Below are 21,016 nucleotides of genomic sequence, written 5' to 3' on the forward strand. Positions count from 1 at the left end.
ATCTAAACAGCTTTCTTTCAGCAGGTTATAGATTTTGGTTGTACCATTCCTCCTTTGCCTTTCTTCTCATGAAGTGGAAGGCTTCTTTTGGCTTTTTTGTATTTCAGACAAGAAACTGAAAGCTCTTATGTTCCTGTTAGAGTAGATCACATTGAATTATTTTGAAATACTCCTGTCATGACATGATGTGAAATGCAAGAGACATGCTGCTCCTTGAAAATAATCAAGGTTTAATTAAATCCTGAATACTTGTTTTTCTCTGCAATAGCAGTATTTCATTGTAAGTGTCAGGGAAGGCATGACAGAAGATGATGATTCATAATTCCAACTTACTTCCTTGCAAACATGAATATTAAAGACTGGATGAAGCGGTGGCAGCCCGAGGTCTTTCTTTTTTTCCACTTTGGTATGACCAGTGAAAATGGGGTTGTGAAAACATGCCTTTTTTTTTTTTTCTTTCCTTTTTCCAGGGGTTTTGTGTATGACAGCCGAAACAATTTACAAATGCGAGGTTTGGTCATATTGCTGATTTCCAAAGCTGCTGGACCCAGCACAGCAGAGCTCTCTTTCCAGCACAACATGGTCAGTGGAATTTATTCCAGGTATGTAGTAACTTTCTTCAGCATGATACCCTAAAGTATACATAATGGGCATTTTCATGGTAGTATCAAAGCATCTTAAGTGGCCTGTTCAGCTGTTCAGGAAAATCAGTACTTACCTAATCACAAAACTTGGTTCTTCAGGTTTATTATAAGCTTTCCACAGTGAAAACCATTTTTTACTGTTTGTATGGCTCATATCTTAATTGTGGCTTTTGGGCAGAACCAAATTGAGGCCATTTGGGTCAAGACAGCTGAAAAATTTATATTAAGAGGTACTTGGAATTAAAAGAAACCAAAGATGTTAGAAAATGTTTTTAATTAGAGTATTTTCATTTTGATTTACTCTGATGTTATTTGGGTACATGTGCTTACTAGAAATTTCAGAGTGAGAACCAGTTGGTTTGACTGAGCACATGAGTTTTTGTATAGCCCATTTGAAGGATATTTTCCCACAAAACAGCAGCATAGAATAAAGTTTTTACCTCCCACATATCACAGCAGATTTACTGAACTTACCACTACTGTTCCTCAGGCTTTCACTGAGATGTTTCTGCTTCATTGTGTTCCTAAATATTTTTTAAGTTTTTAAGCTAAGATACTTAATACTAGTAACAACAGTAATCAAAATCAGTGATTGCTGTCCTTTGTATATTGGACAGTGAACTATTCCATTGAAGTAAGTAATGAGATCTGGTTGAAAAATTGTAAAATTTGAATTTTTTAAAATCCTTTTGAAAAATCATGTGTGCTGCTTGGTTGAGGAAACAAGACTGTTGTATTTTACGTTAATTGTATTTCTGACCACTGTGATATATTAAATGAAGATGCACAAACTTAGTGACATGTTTGTATCCTGATTTAGTTTAAAATGCAGAGGTAGTATTTTAGAGTTGAAAAGACCAAACAAAGAAAGATGTTAAAATATATGTAGTATCTTAAAATAGCAGAGAAGGAAAATATGTATGAATTAATACAGACAGAAATAACAATAAGTAAGAAAAAGAACAAGGCTGTAAAAGAGGCTTGTTATGGAAGACTTTGTTGTCCCTTTAGCTGTTTAATTTGATTCTTGTTTTGTTTCATCTATAATGTCCCCTTAGGGTTGTAAAATTTTTATATTTATATGCAAATGATGCTGTATGAAAGCATAATTCTAGTTAGTTAATTATGGCACAGGAGGTATTTTAGTTTGTTTTGTAAATGAATAAAAAGGTTTACCTTAAATGTGCCTCATAGAAGGAGAGATACTTATTTTTTTGATAAGTAAGTTCTTGAGTATGATGATTCTGACCATGGAGGAAATGTTTGAGCATTTAAAGCTGCCGTTGGGAAGGTGACTAGTGGAAGTGTTCATTAAGGAGCAAATAAGACCTTGAATTAATAATGAGCCATTTGGTGTAAATGGACATAATTGGAATTATGCCAGTTCAACCAGCCGAAAATCTAGCCTAATAATCTAAGTTTGAGCAAGTCAGTAGCCATTATAATATCTAGTTCAGAGTTACAAAGGTACTCCAAAAATGAAGCACTTTTGAATACACCCACACAGGTTCACTTAAGGTTCATTACTGTCTGCAGAAGTGATAACTGTGGAGTTGTTAATTTAAATGGATTTTCAATGACACTTTAAGTCTGCAGAACAGTGTAAATACAAGCAAACTTGCTGCTGCTTTGTTTCATTTTGTGCCATAGTGGTCATTTCTTGCCCTACACTGAAGTCACTGTGGGCTTTGATTTTTGACTTTGGATTTCTTTCTTTATTTAAAGTACTTTTGCAACTACACTTCTAAATGTGAGTCTTATTTCTGATTTTCATTTTTGTATTGTATAAAGCTAAGAGAACAAGCAGCTTGTAAAACTGTGATCTTAAAGGGCTTTTGTGATTTTTTTTTTTTAATGCATTACAAATACTGTTTTACAAACTGCTTTCTTCTGAATAAGAACAAAAGGATATTGTTTTCCATCAGTACATTTTTGTCTGATATCTTGGCTGCATTGTAATTATATATGGTGTGTATATTGGACATATATATCAAAGGCAAACTATATCCCTCAGTGATATGAAGTGAAGAAATACGCTTAATCCTTTATTGTTCAAGTCTCCGATGTTGGAAAGCATTTTTTGGAAATAGATCCTTACAGATTTTCAGCTCAACTGTAAACTATACAGCTCTTTTTGTTGCCATGCCATATAATTACTTCATCTTTATATATTTTACTGGAAATATTATTTCTGGCACTGTAATGAGCATCTTTATTGCCTGATACTTACGTGCTGTGAACATTATATTGTGGACTATTAGCTGGGATATGGCTCACTTGATTTTAGGATACTTAGCAGTGATTAATTAATTACATTTCTGTAATCTGAGCATGAGCTAAGTTGTTCCAATACTTGTCAGCGACTGCACCCGCCCAGTTTTTCTTTTCCCAGTGTTTGTGTTGGAATCAGTTCTTGTACTGTCTTTAAACACTTGGTTCTGCAGCAGATAGCCAGGTTACATCAGTCCACTGTAACTGGTGCTACAGTCAATGTACAATGTGTGACCAGGAAGGTGTAACAGTGTAGTAAATTTTTTAACTTAGAAAACCACAAAAAAATGTGGTGGACTTTTTCATCCTGGATTTTGGCACGTTCTGTGTAACTTCCTCTCCCTATTTCATGTTCTTGTATGGCAATATAAACAAGCAATACAATAACTATAATTAAAATAGACACTGAGACCTGAGTTTGGAATAGCAAAACCTTTTTTTTTCTTATCCTGTTCTCTAGAAATGTCAATTCATGGAACAATTGACCTAAATGTATAAAAATAGATTATCTAGCTTCTTAGTGGGCATCTGTTTTTCACTGGTACACAATGGAACAAAACTGATGGCTGCTAGCAGAGAGCAACGTTTTCCAGAATAATGAGGATTACAATTTAGGTAGTTACAGGAACAGGGCTGGTGTAGTTAAATGGTGCTGCCGCTGGCCAGCATTGCCTCCAGCTTTAGCACTTCATAATTTGCAGGAGTCATGATCTGCCTGCATTAAGCTGGGGCCATGGGGGTCATTGTATGCAAGGATATTGCCTTATGAGCCATGCTGAAGATAAGGGAGGAAATGTTATAAAAGCCTGCTTGGCATGCTTTACTCTGTACAGCCACCTCCCTATCATGTTGGCAGCAACCTGACTTTATTCCTATTGGCAGGGAAAAGAACCTGGCTTTACTTCCAGCTCAGCACCAGTGATCCCAAAAGAGGATGAAGAGAAGTAGCAGAATGATAAACAGCTCTATTTCAGGTGCTGGACAGATTCCCAAAAGTTGAAACTTTCTGCTGGTCTCTTAGTATTAAAGAAAATATTTCCTTGGCTACAGAAGCATTGCAAATATAAGGATGAATTGTAGTGCTCACTACAGAGTATGTAGTGTCATGTAAGGGTTGATGTCATTGCCTGTAGTCAAGCAAAGTATGCATCCTATATTCCCTTGAAACTCCTTACTCCTGTGCTGAAGAGAAAGCAGAACTCCCATTTGGGTTTAGGCAGAATCGAAGTAACAATAATTTATCATGTGAATGGTATCAGAGAACACCTTAGATGAGACACAGGGGGCTAGAGCTTCATAAGAGCTTTGAGACGCATTTCCTGACTGGTGATTACACTAGAGCCTGACACTACATTGCCTTCTGTCAGAGCAAACTCACTTGTATACTCACTCAAGTATGTAGCTTGCTGTTATTTTACTTTACTGATGAAAGTGAGGTTTTTAATTGGAACTCCAGGGTCATGTGGTCTCTAAACACTGACAGCTTTATGCTTCATGGTTGGAGCTAGATTCTTACAGTTGAAGATACTAAGACTGGCTTGGATCCTCTCACTAAGTACCCAAAGGGGTGTCTTTTTCTTTTCATGTCTGGCACCACCAGACGCTACTGGCTGGAGACTGAGGAATCACCTTGGCTTTGTATTGAGCAATGAATTCTTGACACAGCCTCTATATTGCAGCTTAAAATGCAAGTGACACCAAAGAACAGGTTTGGGCTGTCTTTTCAGGACTCAGTATCCTTGGCTCTAATACAATAAGTTAGCTTTTTCTCTCTCTCATGTTTTGCCTTTTTTTTTTTTTTTTTTGCCATTAGTGCCAGTTTCAAAAATACCCTCTAGTACTGACATCCATTGAGTCAGCTCTGCAGATTTCCTTGGATGCTTATCAGAGATTTAAACAAAAAAACAATCCTTTTTTCAGTCAAATCTGCTGGTGCATTGACAATGGTGGATACTACGGTCATTGAAAAGCAAAGACCTTTTTATTCTACCAGTCTCTGCGTGTCTATCTTACTGGAGATGGGGACATATAAAGTACTGATACTGAACCTGATAAATTCACCTGGTAAATTCAGTAGATTGCTGGATTTGGACAATCGGTACTGGGGTCTGTCCTCGCCCGTTCTTCAGAATGATGCAGCTGGTCTTTTTAGCTCTAGGAATTCATCTTATTGCAAGATGAACACGCTTTCCTGCAATAAGGTACTCACTGGATAAACTTGTCTCTGAATCAGAATCCTTCCTGCTGCTTAGAAGAGTAGTGGCAATACTGTAGTGACAGGAATCATGAACATAGAATCCTGTTACTTAGTGTTTTAGTAATGATTTTGGAACCAGCATCGATGCTGCTTCCAATAAAAACCTGATTTAAGAGTAAGAAGGCAGCAGATGCCAACTCCTTGTTATGGTGATGGGTCTTTTGCTCATTGTATTCCAGTAGTAATGCTTATTAATTGCCCAGGGTACCCTTTTTGGGAGGTTTACACACACATGGGTCACACAGTCTGATTTCACATGCTTTTTGTCATTGTGGCTGTACCAAAGTCATGTTGTTCTAACCTTCTCCAAAGGAACACTGTTTTTGAATTTAAATCCAGATCTCAACCAGAGAACCATTCACCCTTAGGTTGCTTTTTCTCTGAAAGATTCTTTGGTTACAAAGAAGTCAGGAGGGGTTAGGTGTCTTCCTAAGGTCCATAAGGACAGAGGACATATAGCTGTGTCCCTTTGCAGTTCCACCTAGCTTTCTTCCAGTATTTTTTGCTGCATATGAAAACAAAGCTTTGCCTTAATTTTCTTCCCCTGTATCCCAAAGAGCTTTGTACCATCTTCAGAGAAAGTCTGACCTTCCATTAACCTCATTTAGGGTTAACCAGATGCTGTTGATAGCACATCAGGTTCACAGGATAATTGAAGTTGTAAGGGATATCAGGAGATCTGTAGACCAACCTTCTTCTGACAGTGGAGTCAGCAATGAGGTCAGGCTCATCTAGCTTTCTTCACAAAGGTCAGGTCTTTCAAGAACATAGTCTTCCCAAGGTGATAATCAAGATGTGTTTTAAACAGATAAGTGGAATGTTCTGCAGCCCTGCCTGTAGCCTCATGCTCTGTGTTTAATGCTGTCACTGGTGTGCATTCACGTATACATAGCTCACAAGAGGCCACATTGATGTTGGCGTAATCTAGCCTGTTAGGTGTCCTTTAGGTCATTTGAAAGCTGAAGTATCCAAAGAACTTTCCATCCCAAGATTTTCAGAATTAGAAATGGTGACTGTGTCAAGGCCTATTATGAAAACACAAGCATAAAGGTCTTGTCTCTCTTAGGGATGTGCGACTGAGTATTGGGGACAAATTGCTGTGTGTTTTTGTGACACTAGGAATCTCTTCTATTTCTTGAGGTGACAGCTCACCAACTGCAGCTCTCTCTGTTCTTTCTCCAAAACCCATGGCAGCTGTTACAAAGGTGATGCTGTGCTTATTAATGCAGTCTTTATTGCTGTATGCATGAAAGGCGCTCAGGCTGTCTCCTGGGAATTGAAGGTTATGTGAATGATGGTCCTTGGACAACTTCAGTCTGCAAAGAAAAATATGGACTAGGATAGTCAAAAGCTTAGAGGTAATATACTGGTTATAGTGTGCTTTTGAGACTCGCAGTCTGCACAAATTTACACAAATGAACACTGGTTTGTTGACTACTTATGTATGTGGCCTGGACTGCTGTTGGACTGGGATTTTATGGTTGAGAAGAATCTGAAATGGCAACACTCTGTTTTATGTATTTAGCATAACAGCATATGAGGTGTGAACACACCTTCTCTGGAAATTGAGAAAATGTAAAAGGTGTTCTGCTTTTTGGAATATAGAATTCCAAAATGCATGAAAAGTAGAATAAAATCCTGCATAAGGATGTGCACCTTGGGCTCTGTGTTCCCTGAGAGCTCCAGTTGTTGGCAAGTAGCCTCTGTCCTGTCTTTGTGAATACAATCAAACATCTGAGAGATGATAATGCTGTTCTTGACTTAGATGGCTGTTGCATCTCCAGCTGGAGTAGATGACTACAATAGCAAAGGGCTACCTTCTGGTTTAGGAGCAGGTCAGTGTTACTCTGGCAAAAGAGGTCTTTTACTGTGTAAGCTGTATCTTCTCTTGCTCAACTCAGCAGTAAAGTTTTGCCAGCAGATTCTTTCTACTGTAGACAAGTTTAAAGATGCTTGTGATTTTAAATAATTCTTTAAATGCTTTCCCACTGAAGTGTGTCTCCATATTAATATATGTTCGATTATTTATTAGTTCTATGGAAAGAAATCAGATAGTTCTTCTTTAAAAGAAAGAAAAAAAAAAGTGAATCCATTACAAAGCATCTTAGCTAATAAGCCGTGACAAACATGAGTAAATTTTGGTGCAGATGGTGAGGTTACAGTACAGCAATACAATAGTATTGCTACAGTGTAAGTGACACTTAGAGGTTGCTTTGACTTCTTTGCTGTTACATTTTACAAAAGCCTTCTTTTTACCTTGTATGGTGCAGGTTTATCTGTGGACAAATTCTATTTGAGAGTTACTGTAAAAGGCAAAACTCAAATGAAATAAAACCAAAGAAAAGCCATACAAATTATGATTTTGGTACCTACAAAAATACAAAGAGCACAAGTATGTGACTTTTCACCTCATCTTCAGATCTTACCTTTTTTTCAGTTTCTATTCTCTGAACTGTACAGCATTGGATTGGATTTGACTGTTTCTTACCTTCATATTTTGAAGTAAATAAGTGATTTCTAACTCTATCATGAACTCATGTCATGTGAAGAGTACTTTTGTATTTGTAAGAAGTTGGTTTTTTTCCCCATTACTACTTTTCTGAGTTTACTACTAATGGAAACTAAGATTTACCCTGACCTGGTGCAATGCAGAGGGAGTGGCTGTGAACCAGAGTTTTGGAGACCTCATGCTACATTACACCTCTTCCCATCCATGACATAAATCATAGTAAATATGTTTAAACAAAATATAAAGCAAGAAATGAGAAAAATGTAGTAAGATCAATAGTGTATGTAGGAACTCAAAGAAGGCAAAGCTTTTTTCTTTTGTGTGATGTAAGTATTGAAACTGGGAGTTTTAGTGCAGAATAGCTGTTGCATTTTAAATTCACACTGGCTTATTGTGCACAAGCCCTGGGTCTCAGCTGCAGATATTACAGAGATTAATCTTATTAATGGAACTGCTAATTGGTGTTTGACTTCTAATTATAGTAACAATAGGCCATAACAATCTATCCTCACCTTTACTGGGGCACATTAGGACTCTTTATCATAAAAATGATTTCCTCTGGGACTTACTGTTCTTATTCCTATCTTCTGGAAGGCTGGCTTTCAGCAAAGGTACAGTATCCCAACTAGCATGTACTTTGAAAGCTTAGCTAATTAACTGGTAGAGAAAATGCATGATCCTAAAATATTCAATATCTAAGTACATTAAGAAGTACAATGCTCTTGACAAAACTGTTTGAAAGATAATGGGAAAAGTATGTCAAAATATGAGCAGTGATGTCTTTTATAATCCTTGAGAAATATATAATTTTGTCTTCCAATCTCTGGTAGCTTTTCCATAGCTTTTAGTGAGAGGAAATCTAAGCGGTTATTCTAAATTATTCTATTTAGATTTTGCTCTCCGTGATTAATCCTGTGAGATTCTTCATCTCATTTACAAGACGAGTCTCAGGAGATGAAAAGCACATACAACTTGATTACATATTCCTATTGATCATCTTGCATCCACAACAATAAAAATCAACTCCAAATACAAATCTAAGAATATTACTAATTCATTACAACCAGTACTTTTCTTCATTAACTTTTATTGTTTTCAGCATACATAGTATGTGCAAATACAGCAATTCTATGTCAAATAGGAAAAAGTCCTCTCCTTATGTTGTAGAATAATAAAAAGGCACTGCATTAGAGCTGATCAAAGACAGTGCAGAGATATGGGCTCAAGTCTTGTTCAGAATAAGTCTGTTTAGCACTAGATAGCTGAGCAGTATGTGCATTGCAAAGTGAGTTTTGTTTTCTATTTTAAAAAGAAAGTAATTTTCACTATCAAAGAAAGCACAGTAGGGATGACTTACCTTGGAGAAATCATAATGCTGCTTCTGTCTGTCCAGCCCTCCCTTTTCTTGGAGCTTCTTCCTCCCAGTGAAGTGAGAGCTGGACCACCACGATGTGCAGCACAGCATACAAAACCAGAGCAGCATTGATGGAATTCTGCAGTGGGTCACGAGCAGCTGTGGGAGCAACAGAGCCCTGCCTTCACCCTAGTGGGAGCTTTTCGAAGAAGGGCCAGGCGACCTGTGGGTAACAAGATCTAACACAGCCTTTCTGGGTCATGGCACCTCCACACACTAGAGCTGTGCTTTGGTGGTTTTCTCTTGCCACAATTTTCTACTTGAGAACTTTCACATTTCTTTACAAGAAAAAGATAAAATAGTATTTGTGAAGAGAAATTTCCAACCATCACCTAAGGGCAATCCAGTGCTGTACCACAACAGCTCTAGGGACTGCTTATCCCTCAGAATGATAGTATCAGTGTGACCAATTGCTTCACTGCAAGTTCTAAAGTAACTGTACCTATGTAGTTTATTTGTCCTGCAGTCCCAAAATCTCTCTCATTCTTTTCCATCTGCTGAAGTACCAACTGTCCTTGTTCCAAACACAACCCATTAACTTCTCCCTTGACAAATTTTACAATGCAATTATGCAGTTTCAATACAATTTTCTACAATACTCAGAAAATTGTAGCAATATGAAGTATTATGAGACTTACTGTATCAATTAATTTATTTTCTTAATATGATTCAGTCAGTACTCTGATATAATGTAATTGAAGATATTACAGAATTTTTCATCTCCTGGAGTGGAGTTGAGGAGAAGGTCTTCATTTTACTCCACAAGTACATGTATATTAAAATATGAGACTGTATGAAGACTATGCAGCATTAATTCTCTTCCCCTCGCAATAACGGCATATTCTGGATCCTGATCACATTATACATTAAATGAATGAATATTTCTTACCTCTTCATTGGTATCTGGCCTTTAACCTTGAGTAGATTTTTATGTGGAATTTGACAGCTCTGAGATGCTTTTAGAGCAAACAATAAGAAAAAATAAGGACAACATATTATTGCGAGTAGTGTAGACAGGGCATTGTGTTGCTGGACAGAGAAACTTGGTTATTTGTAATATATTCCAGTATAAAGGTGGGTGTGTGAGTACACAGAGATAAGGAAAATACAAGCAAAGAGAGAGAGAAGTTGCCACTTGCTGTAGTGTTATAGCCAGGATTGATAAAGGTAGTAAAAAATTTGGCATGAAAAAAGGAAGAGAGGCAAGAGAAGCTTTTGTGTAGTGGTGTTGGTTGGTTTGTTTGGGTTTTTTTTGAAGGTGGGGAGAAAGGACTCGGTGGAATTCTGGAAAATAATCTAAAATAAAAAATTCCTGACCTGAGAAACTGCATTTTCCTTGGAGGCAACAGTTGGGCTGGGAGAAACAAATCTTTGGACTGACTCCCTTTTAAGTGGACAATGACTGTGAAATCAAGTGTATGCTGATGTCTTATGGTAGATCTTCATCTACTCAAGCAAAGCGGGATTTTTATTTGATTCAGTAGTGCAAGTGTAAGACTACTCTTTTATATGGATCTGAATCATGGGTCATCTACCACCATCACCTGTGACTCCTAGAACACTTCCATCAACGCTGCCTCCATACAATCCTAAAGATCCACTGGTTAGATTAGGTGACCAATACATCTGTTCTAGAACAAGCAGCAGTCACAAGTATTGAGGCCATGTTGCTGAGAACACAGCTGCGTTGGGCAGGACACGTCTCAAGGATGAAGGACCACCGCCTCTCTAAGATCTTGCTTTATGGTGAACTTGCCACCGGCTGCTGCAAGAGAGGAGCCCCAAAGAGGAGATACAAGGACTCCCTGAAACAACATCTCAGCCTTGGCCACATTGATCAACATAACTGGTCTACTCTGGCCTCCAGTCAGGAGGCCTGGAGACACACCATCTATAAGGCTGCTGATGCCTTTGAGAATGCACGCAGGATCACTCTTGAGGAGAAAAGACAATGCAGAAAGAATCGTGCCTTGCAGAATACACCATCTAAGGAGTCTTTCTGTTGTGCCTTTTGCAATCGGACATGCCTGTCTCGTATTGGCCTTTTTTTAGCCACCAGTGTGCTTGTAACAAACATGGGTAGAGACCTTTCCCAAATCTTTGTTCGCAAAGCCCAGCCATGATGATGATGATGACGAGTGCAAGACAAATTACTAAGGAACAATAGCTAGAATTAACCTGATGGAAATGACTCATTAATAAACGTGAATCATCTTTGCAGAAGCATTTTCAATGGGTATGAGAGGGCATTTCAGTACATTGGAATGGAGAATATTAGTCCTAATTATATTCTTCTTTGGCTATTAGATGAAGAGGAAAGTTAAATTATTACTTAAGTTAATAAAAGGTTTTAGGTATGGATGGCTTGCAAGACTAGCAAATCCAGATTTGGAGATAATGGTTGCATTTTGAGTTTAAGTTACTAGAAGTATGTACAATGACAGTGATCAGTGATTTGAGAAGAGGAATAAGGAGGTGGAGAATTAGGGATAAAGATTGTAAGAATATGAATACAGTATGTATTCTAACTGTGTTGTATTTGAGAAGGTGCTTATGCAGTCAAAAGATAAATTAAAAAGATGATGATTTTGTTCTAGAGTTTGCAGCAATTGAAAACTTCTGATCAGCACTGCCAGCATGATTATGGAGCATGTTTGGTACATGTGAGATTTTGGGAGCTTGATTGCTCAGCTCTTAACGTCCATTTAAGTACTTGCAGTTGTAGATTTTAATTTTTTCCAAGACTTGGCCAAATTTGTGTACATTTTTGTGGAAAAAAAATGCAGCCAAATAAATTATGCATCTATTATTGCTGGAAAGGGAAGAAATATAACCAAGTTTTATTTTATACTGTATAGTATTTCTGATTTCTTTCTCATAATTGTTATGTTTCACCAAGACAATGTTCTGAAACTTACTTCAGAAACTTACAAACCTTACTTCAGTGTCTTATAGCTGAAATTTCATTCTGGCTTTTGATATTCATGCAACAAAACAGTACAAAAGGTTCAACTAAATTCTTATGCTGTTCCAGTTGGCAAATTAAATTTTTAGCAAAGCTCCAGTAGTAACTGCAGTCAAAAAAGGATCCTATTTTGTGGACTCAGGTAGGAATTCTGCAGAAATAAAGTTTGTTCTTGAAGGTGGCTTATTAGCATATAGCTGTCTCTCTGTCATCACTCACTTGGGGTTAATGTTGCTTGAATTGCTTGATGTCATTTTATCCCGTATTAAAGTGTGAAGATTGAATCATTCTGGGATGAAAGAACCAAAAAATGAAGGCATGAGATTTTCAGATACCTTATAGAACTGCTGTTAATAAGGTAAAAATAGATGGAAATTGTGCCAATGGTATAATAGTAAGTCATTTTTTTAATCAAAAGGCACATTTTTCTCAAAATCACACAGTACTCTATTTGCATAATATATATATATATGAATAATAATGATAAAACTTTGCAGACCTCAACAGCACCAAATGCTTGTTACTATGCTGATATGGTCCCAGAAGCAGCAGTCTTTGCCTTGCTCCAAAAGGTTTATTATCCTTTCCCTGCTGGCGATTCTGTCAACACACCTGGTGTAAGGGACAAGGTCTCTGAGAAGGCTGCTGTCTCCCTTTAGCTATTAGTCTCTTTCCTTGTACACAGCAGGCAATATCCATCTGCTGCATACTTCTGCTTTGTGAAAAGCAAAAACATTCCTATAATAAACCATCTTAATATATGGTATTAATGTCCCTATCCAGTTTTGAACATGGAAACTTCGGAGAGGAGAGCACCTGTGATAACCATATTTGTAATTGCTGACTAGCAGAAATGCCATTACAGCTGTTTGGAATAGGACAGGTTTCCTTGATAGTATGAGGTATCTGTGGTTGTGCAAGCAGTATATGTTTTGAAAACTTTTTTCCCCTCTGTATCTTGGATATTTATGGGTATTTCAGAATATGCAATGTTTTTATGTAAGCCTGATTAAAAAAAAAAATAAATATATATATTTATATATTTATAAACTCTATCTGGGACACTGTATTCCAGTGATTCACATTTTATTTTTTAATGCCTTTTTCCTGTGCCATTAGACATATGAACAATCTATTCCCTTAACAGGACTGCTCATTTATCAAGTGTTCACTGCATAAAAAAGGTTACCTTCTTTGCTTTCGCATAAAAAGATTCCTTGTATTTCAGGTGTCATTAGTACTAGAGATTTAATGTCAAGGTTACTGCACCTTATCTTTCAGCTACATTGAATACAATTACAGACAAACTCTTCAGAGATATTTCAGAGGAAAACTTGAAGTAATAAGTCAAGCTGGCGGTCTCATCATAGGTGACAGTACACAGGAATGGGAATTTCTGTTATGTTGGATCAAAATGTCTCCCATAGTCATTGCAAGTAAAATGATAGCCATGCTTCAGAGTCTTGGAGGGCTGAGAAACAACTAATAAAAGGTAAGAAGAAGTATGGTCATAAAACTAATTGTTAGTATCCTGTTTCTTCCATTTACCTGCAAGTGAGAATTTTTGTTTCCCTTCATATCCTTGCAGTTAGTTTTAATGGAAGTATTTAAATATTTTGGTTAAATAAAGTGTAGAATAGTCAGAACTATTTTTAAACCATGATGTGAAATTTGTTATGGAATAGATGCATGAGATGTAATTGGATGATACGTATTGTTGAGGGCCTATAGAGCAAATCTGAGTAGTCCTGGATGGATGGGCATCCTGGGTGGTGCCCACAAGCAGTCTGGCTGACATATGCTGCCATCATATGGGAAGGAATCTCGGTCATTCCCGTAACAAAATATGTGATTTTCTCCATTATCGTGTTCCTTTTGGTTTCTGCTTTGGTGATAGCAAAGGCATCCAATCAACAAATTAATCCTTTAGTTCATACCTCATCTTTTGAGGTTTCTGGTCAACATACCTTATTCAGTTCTGGGTTTTACTGTCTTTTCTTGTATGGTGTATCCTACCATCACATTTTTTTCCAAGGCCATGCTACAGCAACTGTTGCCAAAGCTTTTGATTACCTTCTCTCTTGTCTTTTTTTGACTCTTGTTTGCAATACCTGTAACTCACTCACTTCAGTAAGCCAAAAAGAGGACCTTTATACTAGCTCCATTGTAAACTCTTCTTTTGGCTTGCTCTTATTCCACTGCATCAATTTCAAATGCCTTATTTTTACCTTTAGTTATTAAAAATGTAGTACTGCTGTTTTAAGGCAACAGTAGCTGTTTTGTTGTTTCTAGACCTGTGGTAGTTATGCAGAGGTGGGCTTGCTTGTGATCAGCTTTTTTGGAGCTGGTTATTCATTTTAATTTTTGAATTAAGATTACAGAATTTAAACTTACTCTGAGCTGCCTGGAAACTTAGCACTGATATAACTATATAAAACTAATGCATGATATTTGCTATGTTCTACTTAGACCTTTAAATTAGCCTGATGCCCTTTGGATTAAATAATGAATCAGGGACTTGGGTTTGTTTCACATTGCACAATATTTTCATATTTGCTGGTGTATGCTTGCAAAAGTGTCACCTTGTTGGGGTAAGTAGTTTTGTCAGTAATAAAATGAACTGTAAAAAGGGTAGGATGAACTTGATGCACAATATTGTTGTTGATAGAAAACTGTTTACTGTATTTCACTATCAGAGTACCTATTCAGTTGTCATAGACTGGCATTGCCTGGAATTAATGGAATTCTTTTTAATTTTGTAAGCATTTTTCTAAGACCCTCTTAAATAAAACATGTTTTTTATCTTTCAACCAATTGCAAAACACAATAGTATTTGTTGGTTTGTTTAACTAGAAAATTTTCTGAGTGGATTACCAAACTGGAGATATGCTGTTAACATTGGTCTGTGTTCTTTAGCCTCTGACTAAGCATTCACTGAGGATGCAGGAAGTCCAGGTTTGGCTTCCTCAAGAATTTTGTAGGATGCAAATCCCTAGTACTCCTCAGTCTGAATTTTCAGAAAAATCCTCTTTGCAGGGGGATATAGGACACCTAGGTCAGGAATGCCCAAGACTGTAATGTTGTTTCTCTCCCATTAACTTTGCGAAGCAGGATCTGGAGTCCAGGTGTCCCACCTTTCTTTCCTATAATCTCCTGGAGACGGACTTTTTTCACTCTTTTGCCATCTGGCTGAATGAGTAATTCAACGTTTTGTGTAACGGCAGAATAACTCAGCAGGAGTGGCCGAGGAAGGAGGTGTAAGGATGCCCTGGCCTTGAGAGCCCTGTGGCTCTCTGATGCGGGACCCAGATTTCCAAGTGATGCACTGCATGCTTCAAAAGAGCTTGGTCTGAAAAACAGTTCTCTGCAATCGTGCTGTCAGGTGGCACGTCCAGTACTCAAGTTCTTCCTCTCTCTTACAGTTTTATGACTTCCAAATGCTGGCTGTCACTTGGAGTTTGGGGGGACATTGGCATCTTTATAAGCAATAAACACGTCCTTGCTTGTGCTGACAAATTTTCACATTTGCCTGGTTACATCTTTTCACCCACATACCATCTATAAACACAAAAAGACAGGAAAATAAATGTCTCCAACAGTAATTTTCTAACTGGAAGTCAATGTATGCAGCTGGGTAGAAAGGTACTTTAAATCATCTTATAGGTGTTTCCTCAGAGATGGCACTCTAGTTGTTTGAAACAACTGTTTTTCCACCTGCTGTGAAGAATTAGTTGCCTTTCAGACACTTAAATATTTCCATGCTGTTAAAGCAGCAAATTGAAAAGCAGATGAGAAAGTTTAAATCCAAGGCTGAAAGTTCAGCTTCAACTTTTAGTTTTATGACTTTTTTCACTTTGTGTCACAACCTAATTGTTGTTTTCACTTTGAGCAAACTCAATATTACTTAATTAATAACTCTATTAAAAATATCTATCTTCCTTCATGGCAAATGACAGTTCTTTTTAGTATCCTGTGTTAGATAATAGTTGAGAGAATAATAGATTCAGGGGACCTTTGATCTACCATTACTGTAAAATAAAAATACAACTTAATTTTTTTTTTTCCCACTGACCATAATGGTTTTAACCTTGTGTACTAATTGGAATGGGCTTGTGGGGGCAGAGTCTTAAATGAGACACAAATGAAGGAAAAATTGCTAATGCTGCCACTGTATATCTAATGAGCACTGTGTAATAAACCATAACCTCTTCAACATTTCTATGGAAAATGGTGTGATTATTTTGGATGGCTGGCCCTTTGTGTGCGGCTCATTACCATCTGGCATAATGTGTATTGATATAGCCTGTAATTGTCAACTCTTATTTGACATGCTGCCTTTAATAAATGTGACTTGCATGGCTAGAACCCCCTAATGCTTATATGGAAAACTGTAATTAAAGAAAATATGTATACTTAGGTAAAATACACACCCTTATATCCATAAAATGATTCCGTAGATGGTCTCTGTTTTTCTTTGTCCTGTTCTTTGTGGGAATACTTGTATGTATTCCCAGGTTAGTACTGCACCAAATACATTGCATTACCGATGTGGATACCTAAATATATGAAGACAGACATGAATCTTGAATGTAGGTAATTTCCTCTTGCAGAACTTGCTGCAAAAAAAATGTTGAAATATATTTTCTATGTACTGTAAGATGGAATTAATATACCTGTGGTAATGGAAGGGTTCCCAGCCTGCTGTTTGCTTTGTGTGCTCCTGTGCTGGGAATGGGGGGAAACTGTAAGGCTCTGGTTTTGATGTTTTTCCTGAAGAAGGTGACTGAAAGTATTCATAGCTATTTAAAAGAAAATGGGCTTCTGGCCAATAATAAGTTTCAGATGCAGGGACCGGCATTATCTGCTACCAGATCTAAGTTATCTGTTGTTTATTTTCTGAAAAGTTTCCTTTCCTTGGCTTAATGATTCATTAATACATGACTGAGACATCATTCTGACAGTCAGAATGTTTGCACTACAAAACATAGGATTTCCCCAACTTTAATCAGCTTTAACGCTTGTGCAATGGGATATCATCAGGTGTTACCTTCAATTGTGCTGTTGATGGAGAGTCAAAGATCGTTGCTCTTTGTAATAGATTTTGGAAAGTGCCTTCACTTTATTCTCTTCTGGATTTGCTTATGTTCAGGCTACTGGATCTTAATTTATGTTTGCTTGATGATCAGCGTATTCTCTTGAATTTGTTTTCTCTTGTGTAGAAACTTAAAGATTCTTTAAATGGCTGTGACCAAATGTACTGATTGAATATCAGCCTTCTCCTTGCATTAAATAGCTTTGGTTTCTCACTTTGTCTATTTTCTTTTCTTTGACTGTTAGTATGACTCTTCTCAACTTTTTTCTCCTTTCCCAAATTCTTCCTGAATGAAGTTTCCAAGTAATAATTCTTACTGGTATCAGAAACTCAGAGTTGACCAAAACACTAGTTTTGCTAGTATTCTTCCCTTAAATCATCAGTGGATCCTACTGGTCTGTTTGAATACAGTCACATTTTGTATCTTAGCTGATGATCTGGGATGATCTGTTCCTTCACCCTCACTCCACCCTTTTCCAAACTTTGGGTGTTTTCTTCTTGAAAGAGTCCCTTGTCCTGTATGTGTATGGTCTGCTTTGAGATCTTTTGATTGATCTTTTTTTGCATTGCATATTTTTACTTGAGTAAAACATATTGAACCAGTTCAGTTGACTTTGTATTGAAGATGAGTCATTCTTTTTGCTGTTTATCAGCTGTGTCATTCCTTTTTTGTTGCCTTCTCTCCTGAGTGCAAGTTCTCTGGACCTGCTAACTGTAAAATCTTACCCTCTGCTGCTGTTCATGAGCATTATTCACTGTTGGACTAGGAGATATAAATACCTGCTTGTGGTAATACATTGCTTAAAAATATAGCAAGTTTTCTAAAATCCCTTGCTTTTACGTGGTTGTGTTTCTGCCCAACCTTGCCTAATGGACCAGTGCAGTTCCTAAAGTTCTTCTTGGCTTTGAGGCGTTTTTAGTATATCCTTTTAAAATTGGCTTTGCTCAGCTCCCAGTCCATCTCTGCGTTTTCTCATCCAGTCCTTTATCATTTTTCTTCTTTGACTTGTTTCTCTCGTTTGTATTTGTTGCTCTCAGTTTTCCAGTTTGTCTAAGCTAGATAGAGAAGGAACTGTAGCTGGTTTGGCTTTGTCTAAGCCACAATCTTTTAGCTTTTTGTTTTGTTTTTAATCAGATTAGTCTTTTTAACTGAGGATTTTTGACTTTTTGGTCACATAGCAAAATATGAAAAAAAATATACTCTTGAGGAGTTTCCAAAAAGTTTTCATGTTTTCCTGTTTAATTTATCTGACTGATTCAGCTTGTTTTAGCAATGAAAATATTGCTCATGTGTAATATTATATGCTTCTCAATATTATCTGTCATATTTGTAAGGAATGTTTTTATACTGGTTTGGATTATATTGTCTTCATGTAACAAATGTATTGAGCTCATGTTCACTTGTACCTATATTTTTAGTTGTGATATGAACTCTTTGTAGCAAATTGAATTTTTAATGTAGAGAATTCAAGTTTTAATGCAACATTTCTTGAGCAAGCAAAATTCCTTTTAGAAATTTGAGCTAGTGTCAATACATTATATTGCCAATATACATTATTGCATAAGCATACTGAACACTGAATACCTGCATCATTATTTACAAAATGAGGAAAGTAGATATTTAAAGAAGTAAACATCTTAGCTCCTGTTATTATTTGATGTGATATTTGACATGGTCTACATAGCTGTTAATATAGTCTATAGTAGATACCAACTGGAATTTCAACTTCCCTTTTATTAAAAGTTTAAATCTTGATAATTGCCTTATAAAAACACAATATAGCATTTGACAGCTTTACTTGATTTTTGAAATATGAATATTCCCATAGGGATAGTCAGTGATTTTAAAATGGGATTTTGATATGTGATTTTTATAAATTTGACAATATGCTTATAAATTAGTAGCTCTAAATTTTATGATTTATTTTTGGCATCAGTGTTCAAGTAATCAAAGAAATCTTTTTCCAGATAACCTAACTAATCAAACCAAAGGAAAAAGCAAAGAGTATTAACATGAATATGTAAAGAAAAAATTATTAGGTCAAGCTAACCAACTCTCCTTTAAAAAGTAAAAAAAGCCATAAAACCTAAACTGTAAAGCCATTTTGTTTTTAACAAAACTTATGTAAGTACTGGCTCATGTCTAGAACCTCTTTCTTCTCTAGCAATGTAGGAAAGGTCTCTAAGAAAAGGAAAGGTAATTGATATCTCCCTCTTTAACAGTTCTAGTGCTTATGAAATCTGTAGTAACTAAAATAAGATACAAAGCTATTTAAGTTTCTCATATCCTGGTCAGTGGGGATTAGAAAACATACCTAGACCTGCCACCATGTTTCACTTTGAGCAATGCCAGTGTTCTTTTAATACCTGTTCCATGCAGAAAGGACTTTAATAGCAAGAAGGATGCAAAGGACAAACACAACAAGATTTGTCTTTACAGAGAGTGTGTCTGGATTCTTACCTTGTCAGCCCAGCCCACCTGCTCCTTACCTGTTTACACAGCTGCATTGTCGTTGGTTTCTGGACCTTAAAGTGGCTAGATACTTCCTACTAAGCAGGTTTCTTCTTCATATTCCCTTCTTTATTGGTCCCAGCCTACATGCCTGCCTTTGGAAAGCATCAGCTTGACTTAGTGATTCTGGTGGTATTATTCTTCTGACTTTTCTGATTAACACTTTTTCTTTTTAAACTGAACTCGAGATAGTGAGTCTTACCAGGTCTTTGTCTAGATTCTTTCACCTGATTCCCATAATTGATGCTTTTGCTTCTAGTCTGGGAATACTTTTCTTTTAGGCTGTGCAATTTGGAAAGGGAATTGCTGTGATGATGCCATCCAGCCCAAGAAAACTGTGCTGTAGGTTGTGATCCCTATTCTTTGACCACTGATGCTGATTATAGGAGTAAGACACACAGAGCCTTCAAACACAAATTTACCAGTTTAGGGCTTTGTTTTGCTGGGGGTGATGATGCAAATATGGATTGGTTGCAATCTGGTGTAGGCAGCTGGCTCCCAGGCTCAAGGACTCCTGGCTACACTGTGATGTCACAGTGGTGGCTGTCTTGACACATCAGTGGCACTAGTTGGAAACTGATACAGGTTGATTAACAGAAGGGTTTTTGCAGGTCTTGACTTCACTGATTGCTCTGTGGTAGACTTAACACTGAAGTCAAGACCTGCAAAAACCCTTCTTCCTAATTCCTGCATTAAAGAAAGGAACAGGACCCTGACCTCAAGGGCTGTTCTCCCTCTGCTGCCAACCACCCACAATGCTTAGGAAAACTGGCTTTCCAGTTCAAGTGAATGTCTGCCCACTAAAAATCAGAAAACATTTCAAAACCTGTAATGGGCTGAGGGAAGATCTTACTAAGACAAATTATGGTGAAAAGAACCTGAACAATAATCAGTGGTGTGTGAGATTCAGAATGAAAATGTAAGATCTTTCCAAAATAAAGAAGGAAAACATGTGAAGGAATATTAGTAAAAGTTTCACTTCAAAAACTTTGTGATGCTAGGAAGAGAAGGATATGAAAGAGGTAAGATACATAGCCAGTTTAAAAACAAACTGGTTGTTAGGAATACAGTTAAACAACATACTCAACAAATTTCATAGAACTGATATCTTTCACCTGAGGGATAAATGAAGTTGAAAGGCACTGCTAACAGTAGCTTAAGTGACCAACATAGAAGAAAGCACAGAAGTCTTGGTCTCTGACCTTGTTAAGGGATAACAGTGGGTAGATGTTTTCTGCTGGATAACAGATATGTGAGTCATGGTAATGCAGTAAATATTTGGTGCTCTGCTTAAGTCTGCTGCTTTAACCTGAAGATTTTTCCTCTTAGTGAAACCACAGTACCTGCCACAT

At 37.0% G+C, this 21,016-nt stretch overlaps 1 protein-coding gene across 1 annotated transcript in view; it reads left to right on the plus strand.

The window, feature by feature from the left end:
- The window catches only part of PDSS2 (decaprenyl diphosphate synthase subunit 2), a 118,223-nt gene that overhangs the window by 47,615 nt on the left and 49,592 nt on the right, over positions 1 to 21,016 (plus strand). The window contains exon 3 of the mRNA XM_032683721.1: positions 471 to 602. Coding sequence (XP_032539612.1) covers positions 471 to 602 — 132 coding nt within the window. The remainder of the gene's footprint in view (positions 1 to 470; positions 603 to 21,016) is intronic.

Source organism: Chiroxiphia lanceolata, chromosome 3, assembly GCF_009829145.1.
Source record: "Chiroxiphia lanceolata isolate bChiLan1 chromosome 3, bChiLan1.pri, whole genome shotgun sequence".
Taxonomy (NCBI): Eukaryota; Metazoa; Chordata; class Aves; order Passeriformes; family Pipridae; genus Chiroxiphia; species Chiroxiphia lanceolata.